The sequence below is a fragment of the Spea bombifrons genome, chromosome 4 (assembly GCF_027358695.1).
Source record: "Spea bombifrons isolate aSpeBom1 chromosome 4, aSpeBom1.2.pri, whole genome shotgun sequence".
Lineage (NCBI taxonomy): Eukaryota > Metazoa > Chordata > Amphibia > Anura > Pelobatidae > Spea > Spea bombifrons.
In genome coordinates, this window is record NC_071090.1 from 78,269,116 (window position 1) to 78,290,793 (window position 21,678).

The window sequence follows — 21,678 nt, forward strand, 5'->3', positions numbered from 1 at the left end:
AGAATGAGGGTGACAGCTGTTTCTAAATGCAAAAATCCCTACTTTCTTCTCAACTAAAAGTCTGTGAGCCGAAAACGAACGGACCAAGAGCAAAACAAATATTTTGCACAAGTCAAGTAGGCACACATAAGGATAGGTACGAGATACACATGCTCACCTTTTTGTACCTTTGGTGTGCTTGTGTTATGACTAAGTGGTGAGTTGTACTCTACAAAAGCTCACCGGCTCATTTTTTTCCTAAAATATCGATCACAGCCTCTTCTTTGTAAGAGAAAGCCTCAGTATTTGACTGTAAAAGAAAGGATTTTCGCAAATCTTCCACTGGGAGAGAAAAGATGGTTTCCGGTCAGCTCAGGAACTGATTGGCAGCATCTATTGCACTGCAGTATAACTAGATCACTAAAGTACTACTGCATATTTGGCACATTTTGCCAACCACATAACATGAACGTGGATGGTACTGAAAGGTATAATATACTTACAATGTGATGCATGATGGTCTTCTGGATATACCTGCTTAACCTAAATTAGAGTTTTGCTGACTCAAGACATGTCTAATTTTTACAAGCTCTAGCAGTAATTGTTAAATTAAACCAGTTCGGCTATCAAATTTATGGGTGATGCCAGAAATTCAGTACAAGCCAGAGCATGACTCAAGAAACTTGAGACATGAATTTAGGCCTTTGTTTAAAGTTAAAAGAAAAAAATGTTGGTGTACTAAGCTAGGTCCAGGCTCAAATAATATAAATGTATAATACGAGGCCTACCAAACAGGTGTAAGCATGCTGCAAATAGTGTGTTGGCTGTACAGTGTTGGCTCCTCATCAGTCTGGTTGCAGCTTGATGTCCAGGGGTTAATAGGGAGGAGGTTTAATTGCACCTCCCCCAACACATTAATAAGGTTTTGGTAGCAGTATAAACTGCTTTGTGTGCCCACTATGTAGGAGGTGAGAGTAGGTTCTCACCCTACTGAGAGTGTGCCCTGACGTGGCGGGTGAGCATAATTATGCTTTGGCCAATTCATATAACCAAAACCTCTCATTTATATTATGTTTATATATTTGTTGCCAACTTTATTAGGGTAAGACGCGCAGACAGTTTTTGTTTTTTGTATACTTTGTTTAAAGTTACACTACAGCCATCATATACACTTTAATGTATGCACATGCACGAGGGATAGCCTTATCTACTAGGCTTGTAGGAGATGTATTAAACAGAACGCATCTCCTGCCGCCTGTACCCATGTGGTGTAGCTCCAGCGCTGGCAAAACAAAGGTTCTGGGGTGAGGGGTCTAAAGGAAAACACCCCCTTTAGTAAATTTTCTGCTCAAGCATGAATGCAGTGTGAGCATTAAAATTACCTAAAGGAAAAATGAAATGCAAAATACTTTTGCCAGAAACAAGGAGTTGAATGCAGCCACCGGAAAACAGCGTGAGATTAGACCTTCAAGATGTCAGTTCCTAAAATAGACCAGAATTGTCCAGCCAGAAAACAAGTGTTTGTGAACAGTCTCCACAGTGGGTTCCACTGTATTCTATTGTTTTCTAGTAAGATGCCACATATCTTGACAATCCTTAACAAAACACAATCATATTGGCCAACATTCTGATGTCATACACATGCCAAAATGGCTTTTACACTTACCCCAGATGTAACTACTGAACACTATTACCAAGCAATGTGCCTCCATGTTCTACTTTTGAAATATAGTCATAATGACATATTCATGAACTAAGTGTTTCATGTCTGAGACTTTGTTTAAATGAGTTTATGCAAATGTAATGATTTTCAAGAATAAGCAGTCTTTTTGTTAAATGGATATAAAAGCAGGCTTGTACAGACACAGTCCTACTTAATAATTACTTTTCACTTACATTGGAATAGGATATTCTTTCGGCATAATCCTGTAATTATTCAATTTAGACCTGTGTCTAATTTGTCTAGCTATTGCAAATAACACATTTAAAGAGAACCCATACATTTTGAATTAAAACGTTAAATACTTATCTAGACATTTGACACTTTTACTAGCACAAATTATACATTTTAGATTCCTGCATTGATTAACATTAACATTTAAGAAAAAAAATCTGTACAACCTATACTTTCACAACTTTTGTGGTTATTGGAATGGCTATAAATCCAACAAGTTACACAGCAGCAATTGTTGTTACTAATGGGTTCTACTACAGCCTATAGAAGGGTCGTTAAATACAGGTACCATGGCTTCTAGATTTTTGGGATTTGGCTTATTTTTATGTTAAATGCATGGTAGGATCCATTTTACTGCATGCAAATGGAACGCAAAGTATTGTATTGGGTTTCACTTAACCCCTACATCAACTACCTTAACTTCCTAAAATTAGGAAGAATCTTCTCAGTAGAACCTTCTACTCTGGGATCTAGGCTCAAATGCATTAAAAATACAATTTTGAGAAGTGGACTATTTCTATAAGGGTTCCTTTACACTCCCATTTACATTTGGAAAAGAAATCCCAAGAGTGGCAAAAAAAAAAGAAAAATAGTTAGGTATTTGTTTATGCTTATGGTATCTTTAATTTCACATCACAGAAAATATACATTCTTTATATACAGTTATGTCTTTTGAAGTTTACGAACAGCATTGCATCAAAGTAGTATTATCCGCCTTAAGACACTGAAATAAGCAACATATTACTCTCCTGGGAACAGGGCTTAGGTGAACATTAGGGTGAAACATTGCTTTAGAGAACAGGTGAAGAAGAAAAAAAATTAAAAATAGTTTTGAAACAAAACTAGAATCAAATAAAAATATTAAGCAGTTCCTCTGCTGTAAGATCACTTTAGACACGCAGTGAAGAAAAAACGAAATTAAAAATAGTTTTGCAACAAAACTAGAAACAAATAAAAATATAAAGCAGTTTCGCTGCTGTAAACGTACAAAGTATGTATACAAATTAAATCAGATAAAAAAATAAATACAGACTTTATATTCGTCTATATGAAACACAGGTACTTCTTTCCAGGCAGAAGTAATGTGCAGCACCTGGACTCTTGGACTGGCCTGAAGCACACTGCTGGACAGTTTGATAATGAAGGTTAGTGACTTGCCAGTTTCATAAAGGTGTATGGCATTCATAAACTCTGCATGGGTTTATTCCTTTCACTTCCATTGTGAAATCCCTTTGTTCCATCAGGACCTCTTGGGAGCCTCAGGACTCCAGGCGGCAAGCCATCAGCATTTTGTATTTTCCTTCCTAGCATGGGGCTACAGGCTGGACTTTTCTCTTGTGTTACAGTCTGAGCTTGTCTCCTTCTCTGCACCCAGGGGCTACTTGAGGGGGTTATGCTACTATCAGAGGAATACTCTGTGGTTTTCCGGGAAAACTCTGGGCTCATGCTTTCCGCAAGGGGAGAATGCTTCACACCTTTTCTCTGACCACTAGGACTACTCCATGGACTGTTTCTGGGAGATGCATTGGGACTCAAGTGGTTGTTTTGGTAAACAGAGGGACTCAGCTTGTTATTTGTTTGAGTTTTTCTTCCTGTTATTGGGGAGTTAGGATTACTCTCTGGTTCAGATGTGGACTCATCACCTGTGTACTGGAGTTCCTCTACCCTTTTATTCAAAGATTTGCTCTTGCGAAGATTTTTGGAATCTTCCTCCTTGCTCCTGTCTTTCTGAATCTTTTTCTTAGGAGGTTTCATACCAATCAGAACCACCTTAATACAGTCATCTGTGTCATTTTCTGTACTCAATGTCTCATGTGCTTTGATAGCCGCTTCTACCTCTTCAAATTCCACTATTGCGCAATCTTTAGTCCCTACCTGGGAGTATCTACTACTAAACCTCTTCACATCTGAGGGAAGATCCCTGCCTGGTTTGAGGATACGTATAGATGATATTACACCAAAGGTCCCAAAACTCTTCAGGAGCTGTTCCATGATCTTTTCCTGCATAATGCCATTTTCCTGTTCTTTATTTAAACCCTGCAGCTCGGGAATAAAATGAAGATCATAGACCAGTAGCATCTTGCTGGGCAGATTTTCGCTAGGAAATACAGGGACCGGAGTCTTTCGTCTTATTTTCCTACTGTCTTCATTTAGTTCAAGTATGTCAGAATATCTTAAAGCATAGGCTGTGGTTCGCCAGTCACGAGTGAGGTGTTTTACCTGTAAAGTAATACAAATTTGTATTTAATCATAGCAATACCATAGTCATTGAACATAACTGAAGGGTGTCTCTCCCCACAGCATTATAGACACACATTCAATTTCAAACCCTTCTAATGGGGATCAGGCACATCAGATAAAACTATAAAGAAATCCAGCACCGACAACCAGCTGTGTTATGTTAATCCAGTTTCTGCATTTCTGAGAGCCACTGAAGGAACCAACAGGACATATCGTCCCTATGTGCAACTGCACTGGAACCCTACTGTCAGACGTAGCAGCAATTCTAACACTCCTCCAGCCAACTGCACATCCAGCACTGGAAATGGTTTACAATAATGTAGTCCTCTGTTAAAGGGAACATCACAAAAGTCTGTAGGAATTATTTCTTATATTGATACTTGCATAAGAAAAAAATGCTGTATTAGCTGTAAGAATTTGAAACTGGCATAATATAGAATGTAAAGAGTCCTCTTTAAACTGGAGCAAAGGTATTGTATACCGGAGAATGTTACATGTTCACAAGTACCTGGTTCAACTGGTTTACTCATGTTTTCCGCAACTTTCTATTCAAGTTATGTCATAATGGCCAAGTTTTAGTTAGGGGGAAAAAAATGCAGCTCCCTTTAGATGAGCATTCATGACTACAATATAAATTTGGGGGTGGATTCACTAAATGCAGTCGAATGCTCCTTTACTGTTGAGACACAGAAATGCTAACTACTCTAAGGAGTAGGGCAACTCACGGTAATGCCAAGTAGCTTGTAAGACTTGTAAGGATGGAAGGAAGACACATCCTGGCAAGCTCCCCTATGTTTGTGAATATAGCTTATAGTCTTTAAATGCAACCCTCAACAAAACACCAAACAGTAATACTTTTGTTTTTGAAGCCTCTTAAATTTTCCAGACTGTTACTTACCTTTTTAAAAGAGGTAAGTAATTTAACACTGACAAATCCCATTTTGTTTCTTCTCACATGCTTTAATAGAAAGGCATCTTTTTCCAAATTCTCATCAGAAAGGTAGTATTCAATCTGTACTACAAGCTTCTTTATCAGCTCCGGGTCAGGAGGTTGCCAGTCCTGATCAAGCTCATCTCCATCGTTCTCTCCTCCGCTGGTAGCAGCCCCACTGAAAATAAAAGGAATATTAGAACTGGATGAAAACCTGGAGCGGTATGTAAAAAAACACACAGGGGCCGATAAAGTATAAAGCAAGCACTGAATTCAGCGGGATCTAGAAGCTCTATTGAAAACGTTGTTAATGCGTGGCGACGCACAAGCATCAGACCTGCATGATTCAATAGCAGGCAAGCGTCCAGCAATCTTCGTTCCAGTCCCTGTGGCGCTGAGTTTAGGAGTAGTACATAGAGAACATGAGAAAGTCAGTGAGTAGATCAATGTTATAACCAGCTGGGGCCGACATCTGACTTTTTCCTTGCAGGAGGATGGACATGTTTTACATAGAACCCTAAGAACCGTATGCCAGGATGGGGTTGGGGACACACGTGATTAAAAAAAATCCTGTAAAGTAGAATTATGATTTTGCAGAACATATATTAATTTGTGCCAAACTACTCTTTTTCACAGCATTTAAGATTTTAGTTCTTGGTATTAAAATTTTAAATTAACACACATTACTGTTTATTACTACATAATTAACAAGCGAAGACCATAAGCCAAAAATTCATACATGTCAAAAAATTCAAATATATGCTCACCAGCTGTAACTTCATCTTAGAATTCCACATAGAACCACCGCAAACCTCTAAATTAATACCCACAGCTCTAGCCTTTTAATCACTGCTGTTTTTTTCCCATCTTAATTGAAGTCTTCCCCACCTCTCGCTTGCCCTGCACTAATGGTCAAATCCCCTCGACGTTGGTATGAATGGCTTTTTGAAGGCCATGTGTGTTGACGGTATGGACAACGTGCTCCTGTCTTCAGGGCGACAAAAAGCACATGTAAGCACGTCCCCTGAACCTGTACACTCATGACGAGTCCATGACAGGTAACCCCTCCAGATATTGTTACACTGCAGCTCGGAATACAACTGCCAGAGGATTGTGGGGTGGAGGAACTCTGCAGATAGGCAAGCCTAATGAATTTTAGTGTCTCAAAAAAAGTGACTATTCCTGCAGAGGCTGAAGTTTGACGGTGATCAAGAGCCCTGAGGGAAAGACCTATGACGAGCCTATACAAATTATGGAATGTGCAACAACAAACCTTTAGGGCCAATTACACCCTAATTGTACTACACTATTTGTTTTTCTGTTTCAAGATATTACGTCCTAAGAATTCATTTATGTACAAGACATATATACAGGTTCTGTAATATTGTCTCTGCTATTAATAGACTTATACTGAGCGCACTCATCACTTTCCATTTACAGATATGCAAGCCTGCTTGTGAGACAGTAGTATAACCGGTTACGTTGGGGTTTGGCCTTTGTACATCCAAAATGTTGCACTACATAGCCAGTTGTTGTGAATTAACATGTAATATGCAGAGAAGTGTGAAAGAGACGGTGTTGGGAAAAACTACAGTATTTAACACGTGGGTCTGGATTAAAAGAGTATTAACACCGAAACAGAGGATTTTCTTCTTGTAGAAGCTTACTGGGCCAGCTGCTCACAATACACGGTGAAGCTGGTTAAAGTGGACATATTTCAGCTTACAGAAATCCATTTGCAACTTCTTGACTTCGTAAATTCCTTTTCTGCACGCAAAGGGAAAAAGAAAGCTATAATATCATGAGCCATGTCTATACATCCATGTAATGGCAACCACAGGTACATTTCTGGTCTACTGTAGGACACTGGTGGGTAATGGGCTTGTGCTCCCACTTTGGCTGCACTAATATAATACTATAACAACTGCAGGTACATACAGGAGACCAGACCTCATGGCAGTGCCATGTTCTACATGGTTAATCCAAAGCTGGCTGCAACCAGGATGGATTTTTTCAGTGCGGTCTCTTACTAGGGCTGGCGTGTAAGGACATGCAGCCATTCATCATTTCACAATCAAAAGCTGCTGCGTCCCCAGGTAATTATAGTTCTCGTTCCGTGCGAGTAACGCTTCATCCTAGGAAAGCATCACCATAAATATTGTAAAACCATTTATAGAATGCAGGCCCTGCAATTTCTGATAAACAAAAAGCATTTTGGGCTACAGATCAAATTCTATCTACGCATTTACCAGATGACACGGAAAACATCCTAATCGCATGGAACTGTTGCAAAGCAAAGCCACAAGCAGACAACGTTAGCCAGTCTTCATTTTCTTATAAATTCATGTAACACAGCCCACAGGTTAGCTCAGATGAATACAGGTGAAACTCTTTGTAACTTTGTGGCAGTACACAATCATTACATTTAGAACCATGCATTCATCTTACAGCCGCGACTGAACACGATCAATGCCCAAGCTTATGCACAAACAGAATACTCTATATATGCTGCCGATATCATTTGCATGCTACTTGCATTGGCTACATAGACAGCACAAATATTTGATGCTCGTGTCCCTTTAAGATGAATCAGTGTAACAGCTAAGTGGTCCTGGGCAGAAACCGTTACAAGAACATTATCCATTATAGAATGTCTACCTTCATATCATAACACAAAATTAGTTAGTGTAGAAGTATATACAACAGACAGTTAAATAGTATTGTTAAGTGTAAATTGCTATTAATTTGAATATGAAAAAAAGTAAAATAAAACGGACACCCATTACAAGTGTTGAAATGTAGGAGATTACATAAAAACAGCAAATCTGGTGCAACGCTTGAATAGCAAGCAGTGAAATGTTTCCTATAGTTATAAAGCCACTGTGGTTTTCATTAGAATGTTTATATATATATATATATATATATATATATATATATATACACACATATACATATACATACACACACACACACACACACACACACACATTACCTGTTTGCTTGTTACAATGACTACTACAAAAACCAAATCCAATCCTTTACATAAATAATAAAAAGTCTATAAGCCATGAGCTGGGCTGCACAACTCCAGCCCTCCCGTGACAACAAACAGGCCACTATTGTTGGCTATCACAGCTTCATCACAGGCTCATCAATTAAAAAATGAAACTACTTGTTTTCAGGTAAGGATTAACGCATCTTCTGGTCTGTTTGAAGCACTCAAAGACTAAAGTTGTGTAGACTTGGTTTACAGCCAACTGGTAGAGCAGAATTTAGCCTACAAGAGAACTTACCTGTATTTGTCTGGTCTGTTAGCATCATCCTCACTATAACTGCCCCCATCAAGGACTCCATTCTGGTGACTTCCAGTTTCATTCAATTCAGCATTTCTGATTTCCTCACCTAAACATTCTCCAATTTCACAGGATTCCATAACAGGAAAGGCTTCAAATGCTAAATTAACAAGATTAATTCCATCTACTTTCTCATGTTGTAGATTTGGCCAATCAATGGGAAGGGAGTCAACTTTGTCACCTGGATCTAGAGGCTGCCACATATCTCCATTATTAGTCTGTTTATAATCTAAAGACATTTCCAGCGAATCCTCCAGGTAACCAAGAAGTGAGCCTAATTCTTCATCAGCCAGCTCTTCATCAATTCCTAACAGGGGCCTACAATGTCTCCTGAGAGCAAAATCAGCCAGAAAATCTCTGTCCAAAGACTGATTTAATCCCGTGCCAGAAGGTACCTCAGACTGCCACATTAAGTGAGAATTAATCTCGCTTTCAACTGGTTGGTTTGACCGTACCAGTAAGCATTCTACTTCATTGCCTGAATCTTCTAGAGTCCCTTCAATGCCTTTACTCAACAGCAATCTAGAAGGGGTTTCTAATTCTTCTACTGTTCTGATAAAGCACTGAACACTAGATGACTCTAGTCCACATGGAACACCTGATACGGTTTCACCATTAGCACATTCCTCACTTAATTTTGCAGGCGTCACCATAGCCACCATTTCACCAATAGACTTAGAGGACCCTAGGTCTTTTTCTAATATCTGCAACAAAAACGGGGAACAAAGATACCAATTCAGAGACTGCCAGGCTGCCCAAAACTGTTGAGCTGCAGCTCTAAAGGGAGCAAAGGCTAAAGTGAAAGGTGGCTTCACAGAAGCTTTTTGGTCTCCTGTGACTAGCTTGCCTTGAACACTACAGAGCCTCTGCCCCTTTCTACAGATGCACCCAAACTTCATACCAGGCCACAACAAGTCCCAAACAGGCAGCGGCAAAAGGGTTAAAAGGCAGCGGAGTGATACTTTCATTAACTGATACATCTTAAATCAGCCTTGAACTACAACTAACCACAAAGTGAAATCAAGCCCTCTTGCTACTCTGAAGGGCTTCTGCCTCCCCCTCTGCTGCTTTATATAACCTTACACCATTAACCCCTTAGTCACTGCAAGTATCTCTTGTTCACCCACATTAAAAAGTACACATGATTCATGAAAGATGCAGATAAACCCCCAAGATAATAAACCACATTAGCGACCAAACTATTTAGCTGACATAATTTGAGGATATACAATATTATCATGAAATAATAGTTAAAACTACACCTGTTGCTACTTGCTACTAAGAAGAACTCAAACCAGGTCTGCCCACCCTCAGTAACCCTTTCGATGTCACTTGGGTGCACATCCACCTAAACTTGCGGTGATCTAATACAAAGGGACTCATTATAGTAATATGACCCCGACAGAAAGGTATAAGTAAAAATGTGATATTGCATGTGATTTTTCTTTAAAAAATAATGTTTTAGTTGAATTAAGAAAACCGAAGGGTTAAGTTTGAAATGGGAAAACTAAAAGTACAAAATAAACTGAATTTGTACAAAGATACTTCTGGGAAAGTGTTTTTCAGTGAAAGGGGATTAGGAAAATCCTGACATTTTGGCAAAGTTTTATTCCTTAAAGAATTCTGCTCCCCAGCAAAATATTCTGACTTTATATTTTATTATTTTATTTTCATTAGCGCCAACAGATTCCGCATAGCTGCACAGCGAGGTATGTGTATGTACATACATTAGTATACATTAGTTCCCTTATGATTCTGCGTGAATGAGAATTGAGCAGCTGTGAATTTATTTACATAATGAAATACATGGTATCTCCAGGTGGTCTTAATTCATTAGAAAGCTGAGTCTTTCCGACTAATATGTCTTCCTCCCAGATGCAAAAAGTGACGCAGGAATGGCGTTTGTATTACGAGCAGGTAGAAATGCGTACGTTTTCAAAAAGGTAAAGGGGCCAAAGAAAGCTGGGATTCATCAGGAATACCTAGGATGACGACAATCAACAAGCTCCCAGGCTCGTTTTTTTTGGATTTAAAGGAGAATTTTTAACTAAATTAAATAATGGAACTACCTATAGCGTGTGCGTTTTGGCATTCAGAGTTGGTGTTTTAGAGAGATTTCAATGTTAATGCTCACCTGGCCAAACTGAGAAGTTATCTAGAATTTAATAGGAAATAAGAACCTCATCTGCCTGTATATATAGTTGGCCCCTGGTCTTATCTTATGCTTAGGATAGGTATTTACCTATCCTATGCGAGTTCCCGTTACCTCGCTGTATTTAGCTCTACCGCTTCTGCTGAAAGGCTGCTCGCTTATCTACCTACACAAGTGAATGGAGTTGTAAGCCCGAATTTCTCTCAGTGACAGAAACTGGAGTTTATGACAATTTATTACAGTAAAAACTGACAGAATAAGCAGGATAGTGAGCTAAACCTTATTCATATGCAAAAACTGTGCCATGCCTTTCCTGGCTGTATCACAACTCAGACCCAAATACATAAAGACAGTACAGCTGCCGTAATTAATTTAAATACAAAGACTATCCATAGGCAATGGATAGTCTTTGTATGTGTATGTGTATATATGTGTATGTTTTTTTCTGTAAACACAGTTACATTGGCTTACATTGGGTCTCTTAGTGTATATAATTGTTAAATGTCGGATTTGGCAAATGTAATAGATCCGTTTTAAGTGAGATTATCTTGTTCTTGTAAAGGTCAGGTGCATGTTCTTCATCATCATATCAATTTAACGAGTCATATTGCTTTAGCGGTTCCCGCATGGATACTCTGTTGAATCAATAGCCACCGGCTAACAGGATGTAATCTACTTTTATGCCATTGAGGGGGGGATCATTGTCAAAGTTCAATCTGTGACGCTACGATAATTGTCCACTGCATTGTGGGGAAGGTTAAATTTCATGGTGGAGTAAAGAAAATGTATATATAAAAGACTGTAATGATATGTGATGCACTTTATTTCTAACAAAACCTTTTTAATATAGTCTGTTTACTAAAAATGTCAAATACTATTGTAAAAATGTGGGTAAATGTATTGCATAGGCAGTTATATGTGGCAACTGTGAATACAAGAAACATTTATGTCTTGGGTATATTTCATTGCTTATGATCAGGGTCAGACTGGAGGTGATGAGGTGGCCAGACTGGAGGTGATGAGGTCCGGTGTTCCCATTCCCTTATGTCTGTATAACTCTACATTTTAGTCACGAGCTAATCTGGAAGACACTGGAGATTACCAATGGCGAGCCCGAGAAAGAATAATCTGATTATCAGTTACTTAGCAACAGGTTTCTCGACACCATCCCTACTGGTCACCATTCCCAGCACTCAGCGGGTATTATGTGCACAACCAAAGAGATTTTCCTCCAAATCAAGACAAAAACTACATCTGAGGAGATGCTGTTCAATAGAATGCTAGCTCGCTGAAAAGACTGTTACTCAATGTGTTTATCACATTGTTTTATCTAGCAGATAAAAAATATCAGTAATTTTGATTAGAAAATTAAACACAACAGCATCAAGTGTCCTAAAATTAATATTAAGTAACTTTTTTGTGTGTTTCTGTATGTGTAAATATATTGAATATTGTACAATTAAAGGGGATACAACTGGAAAAACTCTTTAAAACAATAAAGGGAAAAATCTAGCTGTCTGGGGGTTAGGGTGGCACTGATAAACTGTTTGGGGCAAAAGGTTGGACTGTGGGACATAGGTGAAGTTGTCAGGAGCCCGGGAAACCCAGGACCCTGTGGTTTCTAGTAAGTCCCTACATCGAGGGGACTTTTAAGAATACGTATTTAACAATAATTGATGCTCTTTTGTCGGAGGTATTCACTAAGGTTGGCCCTTCATGATGCAGAATACTAATAGGGTGTTAAAGGCTGCAAGCTCCTATTTCAGAGAGAAAAATACTGTCTGGTATGGTAGTAAAAAATGAGTCATAGGAGAGGGTTGTGGTGATGTCATAGAATCTGGAATCTGAGTTAACAGAGTGAGGATAGTATGCAAAAAAAGCAGGAACTACAAATAGGAGCTAGTCTGTGTAATGATGCAGGTTGTGTAATGTATGTTTTTTCTCCATTTAACCCTTTTGTTGGCCACGTGGGCAGCACAACAGTATGTTTTTTTTTGTAACGTAATGCTAGCACATTATTTTATGAATTTGATGATGAGCAATCTGTGCCCTCAAGCACAGAACAACTAATAACATTCACACCCTTTAAGATCAACAAGGGATTTCACAGAGCAACACTGGTTTGCCTTTGGTTTCCAGGAATGAATGTAGTGTACAAGACTACACTAGAAAGAGAAGATTTCAAACAAACTTGACAGCAATATGGATTGGAAGAGTGGCCGTTATAATTAATGGCAGGATGTAACCAGAAGTGTGATTAAAAATAGCAGTCGTGAGATCAATACATTGGAATGCTATAATGCGGATATTCATGGACTTGTGTTCAAGCATGCCCTTAAAATATGGCGTATAAGAAAAACCACCAAGGCAAGTAAAATCAAATTTTGAGGATTGTGTGATCCTGAGAAGCTGAATTAAAATTCCTAAGACCTGGGTCATAAAGTGAGAGCTTTTAGGCAGGGCAGCAGTATTTGGGCCATTCTACTTAAACTTTAATTTCACCCTCTAGCATGCTAAGCAAGTAAGCCTTAGCAGATCTGACATTCTATTCTTTGCTTTAAGGTTTAATTGCATGAAAATAACACAGAGACTTTGTTGCTTCACTGGTTTTGTGTTACATGACATGACATGTTTCTAGCTAAAACATGAGTGAAGCAAAATTATACTTGCTTGAAACTTTGTTTCTTGGAAGGATTTTGGAAATTAACCAGTACTGGGTCACTAATGCTTCATTTAGTAAAACAAAGCAGTAAATTAAACATACAGTTTGAAAACCAGATAGCAACCATTGGAACCAACTAGCCTGCCCATTTGTTCCACAGTAAAAAGCTTAGTTTAAGGTCCCTGATATTCCCACTATAGAATAATGCATAATAAATAATGCATATCAAAATGATTACTTTTAAAAACACAAACAAAAAAATAAATAAAACAAATACTTGAGCTAGAAGCTGCAGCACAGAACTGCTCTGCTCCTCCATGGTCAATGACATATCCCGGCCTTGGCCAATAGGTCAGGATACGGGGGGGGGGCACCAGCCCCCTTCTGCAAAACCAAGGGGAAGAATGTGTGCACCTTTAAGGCACAAGCACCTTTAAAGGACAATAAAGAAGCCGACCTTGGCTGGGGACACTCAGGTCTAGGGCAGCGTGGAAGGTAAATACTTCTCTGTCCACGGTCCAACAATTCTTGCCACTAATAGGCTGCATGAAGCAAGGTGGAAGGAACGAACCCATAGGAGGTATTCTGCAGAATCCCCCCATGTGTTAGCAAACATTGAGACCAAGCAGCTCTTATATGCATTAAAGGTGCTGCTCAGGAGAGTAGACAGCACCTCCTCCCCGTGTCATAATGGCATGACCTACACAATATATACATTATATATATCTATATATACTTAGACACAGGAATTGCCTGAACATGCACGATCCCTGCTTTAGATTCTCCCATCTGCTACATCATGCAAATTACTCTCCTGCCTGGGAAAAAAAAAGAAATAGAAATGTGCAATACTAGACACATGTTTCAGCGTATAATCCTCCAGGGTCTATAAACATGTACGTGTTATTTAAACAAGGGATGTCATTTTCCTGCAGGCCAATAAATATTAATAACCTCTCTCAGTTTTTTCTAATTCATATTGATTGAAGTAAGTTTTCTTATGATAGGATTATACTCCGTTGTAAAAAAAAAAATGCTAATTTCATTTTTGTGACTAAACACTATTTTAAGCTTTTATAAGGAAGATATAAATACAGTATGACTTTCACCGATCTGCCTCGTGTCATGCAATTACTAATACCGACAAAGACCAAACTGCTAGAACATGAAATTGGTGAGTCATGTACCACAGATACATGCCTGCAACGGCAGGGCTGAGCTCATAAGCCAAAACCAAGAACGCATTACAATAAATTAAGAAGACGACGTTTATGTCCTAGACATCTGCTCTGAGGTCTTGTTTCCTGAGAGTACCTGTCTGCGAAGTCATATACACAGACTAGATCTGCACACCTGTAGCCAAGTATACCTGTTAAGACTTACTGGACCCTGGCCTACAGTTTACTTATGCATGAAAATGCATCACCCTTAGACAAAAAATTGGCAGAATGTCAATTCCCACATCCGTTTAGTTGCTTTCATCAGTGCTGGTTATTGCCTAACACAACAACAGCAGCCTTTTCGAGATGAGCCTCTAAGGCAGCGGTTCTCAACCTGGGGGGGTCGCCTAAGACCACCAGAAAACACATATTTCACAATATATAATTACATAATTTTATGGCTGGGGGTCACAACATGAGGAACTGTATTAAAGGGTCGCGGCATTGGGAAGGTTGAGAACCACTGCTCTAAGGGTATCGGCACAGGTTATGAGCCGTTGACCTTGATGGAGTGTTAATGTGGTGGTTACTTTCAAAACAATTATTGTAAGTGTTAATACATTTTAAGTAACTGCCAATATTCCATTTAAAAGTAATAGTATAATACTATATCAATACTAATAGTACAATAATAGAATAGTTTAGGTGAACAATGGATTTTAATACATCACATCTACCAATGGTACACACATAATCTGTGCAAACATCCATCATTTATAATACGCTGTGTAAGAAGGTTTTTCTCACAATGTGTATTATACCAAGTCTGTCTTTAAAGTACATTTTGTACTAATGCTCATTTTCTGGCAGATCTTCCATGTCCTTGTCTTCACAAACTTTATCATGAGTAATCCTAGGGCAAAATTCTAAATATGGAGCAATCACCGTGGAAACCAATGAAATGTACATTGAATGATGAACATCCAGGGGTGTTTTACTTTATGATGCCTTTTATTGTTATTTTAAAATCAAATTTAGATTGTAATCTGCTTTAACGACCAAAGGCTAAACTCATAGGTTAGAAGAAAAATCTGATATAATATTAATATTAAATTATTAATAAGAATGCTTTGGCAAGTGTTCACATATAGAATTCACACAATGTCAGCAATGATTTATTGCCTTTATTGGTAAATTGTATAAATTATACAATCTGCAATGGTTGTCACTTGCCATATTTTTAATGGCCCATAAGCCTTTTACTATAAATATATTTAAGTTACGTTGATTATTTTAAGTTTTATAACATATTTTTTTTAAAAAAGACAAAATAAAGCAATTTCAAATAATTCTGAAAAACATCAATTATTAAAAAAAGTCTGTTAAGGAGAACACTAATCCTTGCCTTCAGTAACCATTAAGATCCTAAGAAAAATGAATTACAAAATTCACTTAAAAAACTTTTATTATACAGAAATTTCTATATCCGTTCACTGTATTGAAATCACTATGAATAATATCAACACAAGACATCCTAATGATTAGCTAAGATGTTTAGTAACTGAAATCAATAATGTGACATTGTTAGATGCTGAAAGGCATTGCCAAAAAACTGCTTTTTTAAAAAATTATAAACATAGTCACCATGGCAACCAATGAAATTGCCTGCTATTTGGACCATAACTTTGGCTGCTATTATGATAAACCATTTTTAATGCTCTATACATTTGATTTCTGTTGTAAATTTTATTGGAAAGGCATTTATTGAGAATAGATCGGTGTCCCAGGCACTACTAGGAATAAATACCCCAGTTCAAATAGTAATTATAATGATAATAATACATTATATATTAAAGTGTTGGAGAATGGGTTGAAAGTGGAATATTTTAATATTCAGCTATAATCCCTGCCACGATACGACAAATATGCTCACAAAAAAATAGAGAAAATGCGCAATGTTTCTTTTTGCTCACATATTTTAACGCTTACGGGGAAACAATATTGATGGCTGTCTCCTTTATCATTTTTACAGCAACTGTTGAGGATTGTAATCCTCTTGATGATTAAATTTAAACTATACCCTGCAGCTATTTCTTTTCTTCTAAGTATATGTCGTCTTTATTTTGCTTGTAAATTTTATATGAACTATAACTGGTCTGCTGGGAGATGCCATTGTGTATTCTCTATAACTAAACCTTACTATGGCTATTGTGACAAACCCTGTAACACGAGGGCCATACATGTCACATTTAGGGGTCCTAAGCACAGTCCTCAAGGGCAATCAGAGTCGGGAACACCAGCTTGTAACAAAACAGCGCTTTATTTTTAATCGATTAAACCCCAAAAACCAAATCATGAAAAGAAAACCTAGCTCCCAATTGGAGCCCTCTCTACCTAAACTATGCTGGTCCAGACTGCCCAGCCTAATCACCCACTATCTCAACCTCCCAGCCAGACCCAGCTACGCCAGGCTCTGGTAAACCTCCCCCAGACAACACACAAAAGGTCTAGGCAAGTGATGCCTCACTTGGCTCAGGGATGGTCTTCTTCTTCAGGGCCTCTCCTTGCCCTGGGAGCGCAGGGAACCTCCTCTTCCCCCAACAGTCTCCCTGAGTATCAGGCTCCAGGGGTTTTTAATGCCCAGCACCTGTGCCTGATGCCGAACCCATAGGAATTCTGGACCGGATCCTGCAGACCTCTGGCCTCCTGGAAAAGCCGGCATGGATTTTCCACAGAATGGGGGAAAGGATAATTGGCCCACCCTGCTCTCCAATTGCTCCACCCCAGGGACCCATATGTATGATCTGCATAGCAGCTGTACTCAGATGCCATGCTAATCAACTCCCTGGGGTTCACAGTCTCACACTACGTATGACTTCTACTTTTTGTTTCTTCCTCACTATAATTACTCACAATCGTGGGCAAGCGTGTCAAAACTAGCATATCTAATCAATTTTCTATCCTGAAGTTACCCCTTCTCCTTACAGGGCTGCCTGCTCCATGAACAATAAGGAGGTAGAGTAATCATTCTGATCCCAAGAACAGAACATAAACCCTGATGTATCTTAGCATTGGGGAAAAAAAATCATTATGTTCCAATAAACTTGCTTTATTTTGCCAGCCTGGAGGCTGTCGTTATTGTCACTCGTGTGATGTTTTGGGTGACTTTCCCTGCTCACACACCACACTGAGCTCATTATTTAGGGCAATGAATAAAGTCTCTTCCTCCACAGACTTACATTAGTAAGAGTATCCAGAAGACTTGTGCAAATAGACCCAAAACGATTAGGATGAGTTTTATGTCCCCTTGCCCTGCAGCTCCGCTTCTTCTCTTGCATCTTCTTTTGTCTGTCTTCTTTCTTCGTCCGTTTCTCTATGAACCAGGCCTTCTGGGGCACGTCTGCAAAAGGGTGGAGCCTCTGTGCACACCCTCTCCCCTGACTGGAGGAACGAGGGGAGAGGCTGTCCCTGTGGCCCCGCCCTTTACCAAAAGTACTCAAAAAATAATTCAAACAGATTCAAGGAGAAAGAGAGGTGGAGAAATGCTTCTCTTTCTCCACAAATTCTGGACTCTCTGAGTACTTCTGCAAAAAGCCTCCGGGCACATCCCCTCCCCCGATCAGAGGACCTTTTGCAGAAGTACCCCTCAAAGCCTGGGTCACGGAGAAGCGGATGAAGAAAGAAGACCAAGAAGAGGCAAGAGCATATGCTGGCTGCGGGAAAGGAGACTGGTACACGGAAGCAGTCGGTGGTCAACTGGGTGATCAAGTCTAAGATATTCTACTTTTTACCGCAAACAGTACGATAAGGAGTCAGAATGTTTATCTAGTGAGTTGGGCTCATATAACAAAAACACATACAGAGTAAACAGCACAGTATGTTTTTAAATCCTATTTCACTCTGATCCTACTAACAGTAAATACTGGGGGTGTTACAGCATAAAGTTAAAACCCTCAAAGCCTTTTAAGATGTGTATTTTACATGTCCCCCCTTAGGACATGGCCTTGCTTTGAGAGGTTGACCATATAGCCTACTTCACTGAGGACACATGGACAATTTCAAAATACAGGACAACATTTTAATGTGAAAGCTGTTTTCTCCTACAGAAACTGCATACTGGCAATCAGTGACTACTTAAGAATTAATTATTTTCCATGAATTGGAATCCCAGCGCGGTCCTTTCAATCCAAAATATCGCTTTCTCTTTTCACCCCTGGACGTGGTAGTTGCGGGGGTGGGGGGGCACTTATTTGTAAGCGCAGCAGGAGAGATCATCCCTGCTATCTTTAAGATGTTCTGCTGCTTGTAGTAAATAAAGGAACTGTGGTATATGGCTTCATGCCCAGTGCACCAAGTCTGTCTAGTGTGACCAGCAGGGAAGCTGAGGAGAGATCCGGCCCCCCGCCACACTTCAGGGGTTAATGACAAGGTTATTATAAGGGATGTGCAAAGGCAAACAGGAATTGCAGCCGAAGCCCCTGGTATTCTAAAGCAGCCACAGGATCATGGCTGGCAGACAAAATGGCATGTGTAGCTTCATCGCTTTAACAGGGTATCAAAACGCTATTTCTCCATTCATAAGAACGTAGAATTTCACGGCAGAGAAGAACCATTTTGCCCATCTTGTCTGACAGTTTTTTTCAGACCTTAATCAGTCATTGGCGTAGATGCAGGATAGCGTTATGCCAATTCCATACATGTTTAAATTCCCTTACAGTATTAGCCTCTACCACTTCTGATGGGAGGCTGTTCCTTTTTCTACCACTCTCTCAATAAAGTTTCTTAAATACATATAATACCCATATGTAGACCTGTGGGTGCGTGGCGAGCCTTTCAAACTCAATGTAAACAGAATATGAATCTAGTCTTGCTGAACATGTTTTTTGGTAATGCTGCAGCTTCCTACAACCTCTTATGCAGCAGATATTGGGCTATTTGCCTCATTTTGTTATATGGTATGTACGGTATAGTGTGTGCGTCTCATCGATGTACAAATACCCGGCTGCGAGACAAGGGTTTCCCAAGGACATTGGGACAGGTTAACGTATCGCTAAAGCTGAAGAATATCTCTCTCTATATGAATACGTTATAGAGATATACTGTCGCCCGCTATTGCCTAAAGCCGTCAGATGGCGCCTGCGTCTCTGCTAGAGGAAGGTCAGACAGTGACAGTCTATTGGGCTCCCCTGAGACTGTCACTGTGGGTGTGATGGGGCCATTATCCGCTGCAGCAATTCTTACGGTCCTCTCCCTCCACAGTTATCAAAGCACGCCCATATTATTATTATTATTTATTGTTTTATATAGCACCGTCATATTCCGTAGCGCTGTACCAAGGCACTGATGCCTAGCACTAAACGTCTGAGACTGATCACACAAAGAAGCCATAGCAGAGTGCCTAGTAAAGCCATGGCAAGCAGGCAGGTCTCACGAAGGTCTGTCTGGGCTTCTGATGCAATGTGTCAGCCTTTCGCGGATCTAGCGATATTATGACGCAAGAACACACACGGATTAACCCTTTGCGTACGAGCCAAACTCTTGTACCGCTATGTCAAACTCTCCGAAGTCTGGCACGCGATGACTTTCACGCTATTTAGAGGCCAGGAGGCTCTATGCGTGTTATCGATGCTATGGAGCGATGTGATAATACCTGTATTTGTCACCGCGGATGTAATCGTCCTCGCTGCAGCTTCCTCCTTCCAGCCCGCCTCTGAAATCCCTGGTGTCCGGGTCATCCTCGTCGTCCGCTGCCTCTATAGCCACCGTGATCTGCACTTGTGTTCCTTTGTCCCAGGCTGCAGGCTGGCCGCCCGTCTCGGTCTCGCTGTTATCGTCGCTGGGCTGTAGGGCAGGAGGGGCACCTGACTCCATCCTGGTCCCCGTGCGGGTCACTGCCGGCCGCTATCGGCTTGTCTGTGCGCCGGGCACCGGGAAGTTTCCTGTCTGATGGGGGGGGGGTCTGCTGGAAGAGCAGGGAGCCAGATGCCAATGCAGAGCCTGCCAGACCCTCCTGAGGAGCGGGCGCTGGCACTGCCTCACACTGCAGCTTCAGGCTGGCCTCCCAGCGTATTATCGCCCCTTCCTGCTGCTGCTTCTGAGTACACGGCTCTGGTCACCACCTCCTCCTTCCAGCCGGAGGATGGGTCCTCCTATCCTCCTCCACCTCCCCACCATCCCCAGCCCTCCACTCCCTATGCATAGGGACAGGCAGCTGCCGGAATGTATAGGCGTTAACCAGCATACATCACTGTATAGGGGCTTCAATAACCAGATTCCTTGCGCCACTTGCTGGCCGCTTTATAGAACATTGAATTCCAGAAACCCAGCCCGTAAAACTGAGAGTCAGGCCCAGTTGTGTTTATTGATGATCAGACAGGACCACGACCATCTGACCTGCTCCAACTTCACATATGGAAACTGGTGGCACATCTAGCATTCCATACCTGGCTGGATCCAGTTCCAAATTGTGGCCGCTGTAGTTCTGTCCATGGCATTTTAGGGTTTGTTATTGGGGTCTATGCCCTCCATATTTGTCATGGAGCCACTAAATCAATAATTGATTCCAGAGCTAAAGATGGCCATCCTCCCCATCATATTTATGTTATAGCTGAAAACATATGTACATAACAACAAACATGTAATGTTTGTATAATCCAACATATGTCGATGATTTTATAAACAAAAGATAATAAGTAAAAGAATGGCAACAATAATCCATCCCCTCATTTGATGAGCCTAGTTATTTCCATACAGTCTGAAATTACTGAGCTAATGCAGATGGTTTAATGGAAAAAAAAATTCTCAAAATACCAGGTGGGCAGAAGAAAAAAAAGTATATTTCCACAATGTGTGCACATTTACTAAACGATTGTTAAAAGATTGCGAAAGGAAAAAAAAAGATTCAAAAACTAGATTATTTTGTATGTACCATTTTTTTTATTTTAGTACATGCCATTTATACTTTATAATTCTCTCGTGAGATTCTGGTAACTGGTTGATGATTCATTTAAATGTATAGCATTCAATTTTCACTGCATAAAAAAAAAATCCAAACATTTGTACATTGATTTCTATTTTTAAAGTACAGTATTGGATCTGTATGGCTGACAACCAAGAAACAGTAACTGTATTGCTTTAGCAGGGTTTATCATAGGATTCTACAAATAATAAGAACTCACAAAATATTGTGTTGCAATATAGAGGTATAAGAAAAACCTTGTGCACCGAAGTACATTTACCAAAATAC

General features: G+C 39.9%; 1 protein-coding gene across 1 annotated transcript; it reads right to left on the reverse strand.

Annotated features, from left to right (window-relative positions):
• Positions 1–2,533: 2,533 nt before the first annotated feature.
• Positions 2,534–20,481, reverse strand: LARP6 (La ribonucleoprotein 6, translational regulator). Its single transcript, XM_053464301.1, has 3 exons — positions 20,083–20,481; positions 5,073–5,283; positions 2,534–4,153 (listed from the first exon to the last, which is right to left on the reverse strand). Exons 1-3 carry the CDS (start codon positions 20,301–20,303, stop codon positions 3,116–3,118), a joined length of 1,470 nt encoding a protein of 489 aa, XP_053320276.1. The 5' UTR covers positions 20,304–20,481; the 3' UTR covers positions 2,534–3,115.
• Between the last annotated feature and the right edge of the window lie 1,197 nt (positions 20,482–21,678).

Bases quoted from the DNA above. Each gene is read 5' to 3' on its own strand.
- LARP6 (XM_053464301.1), bottom strand. From the start codon at position 20,303: ATGGAGTCAGGTGCCCCTCCTGCCCTACAGCCCAGCGACGATAACAGC. The intron at 5,284-20,082 runs GTATTATCACAT...TTTTATTTTCAG, and splicing joins ATCCGCGGTGACAAATACAG to TGGGGCTGCTACCAGCGGAG. The intron at 4,154-5,072 runs GTAAGTAACAGT...ATTACTTTACAG, and splicing joins TACTTACCTCTTTTAAAAAG to GTAAAACACCTCACTCGTGA.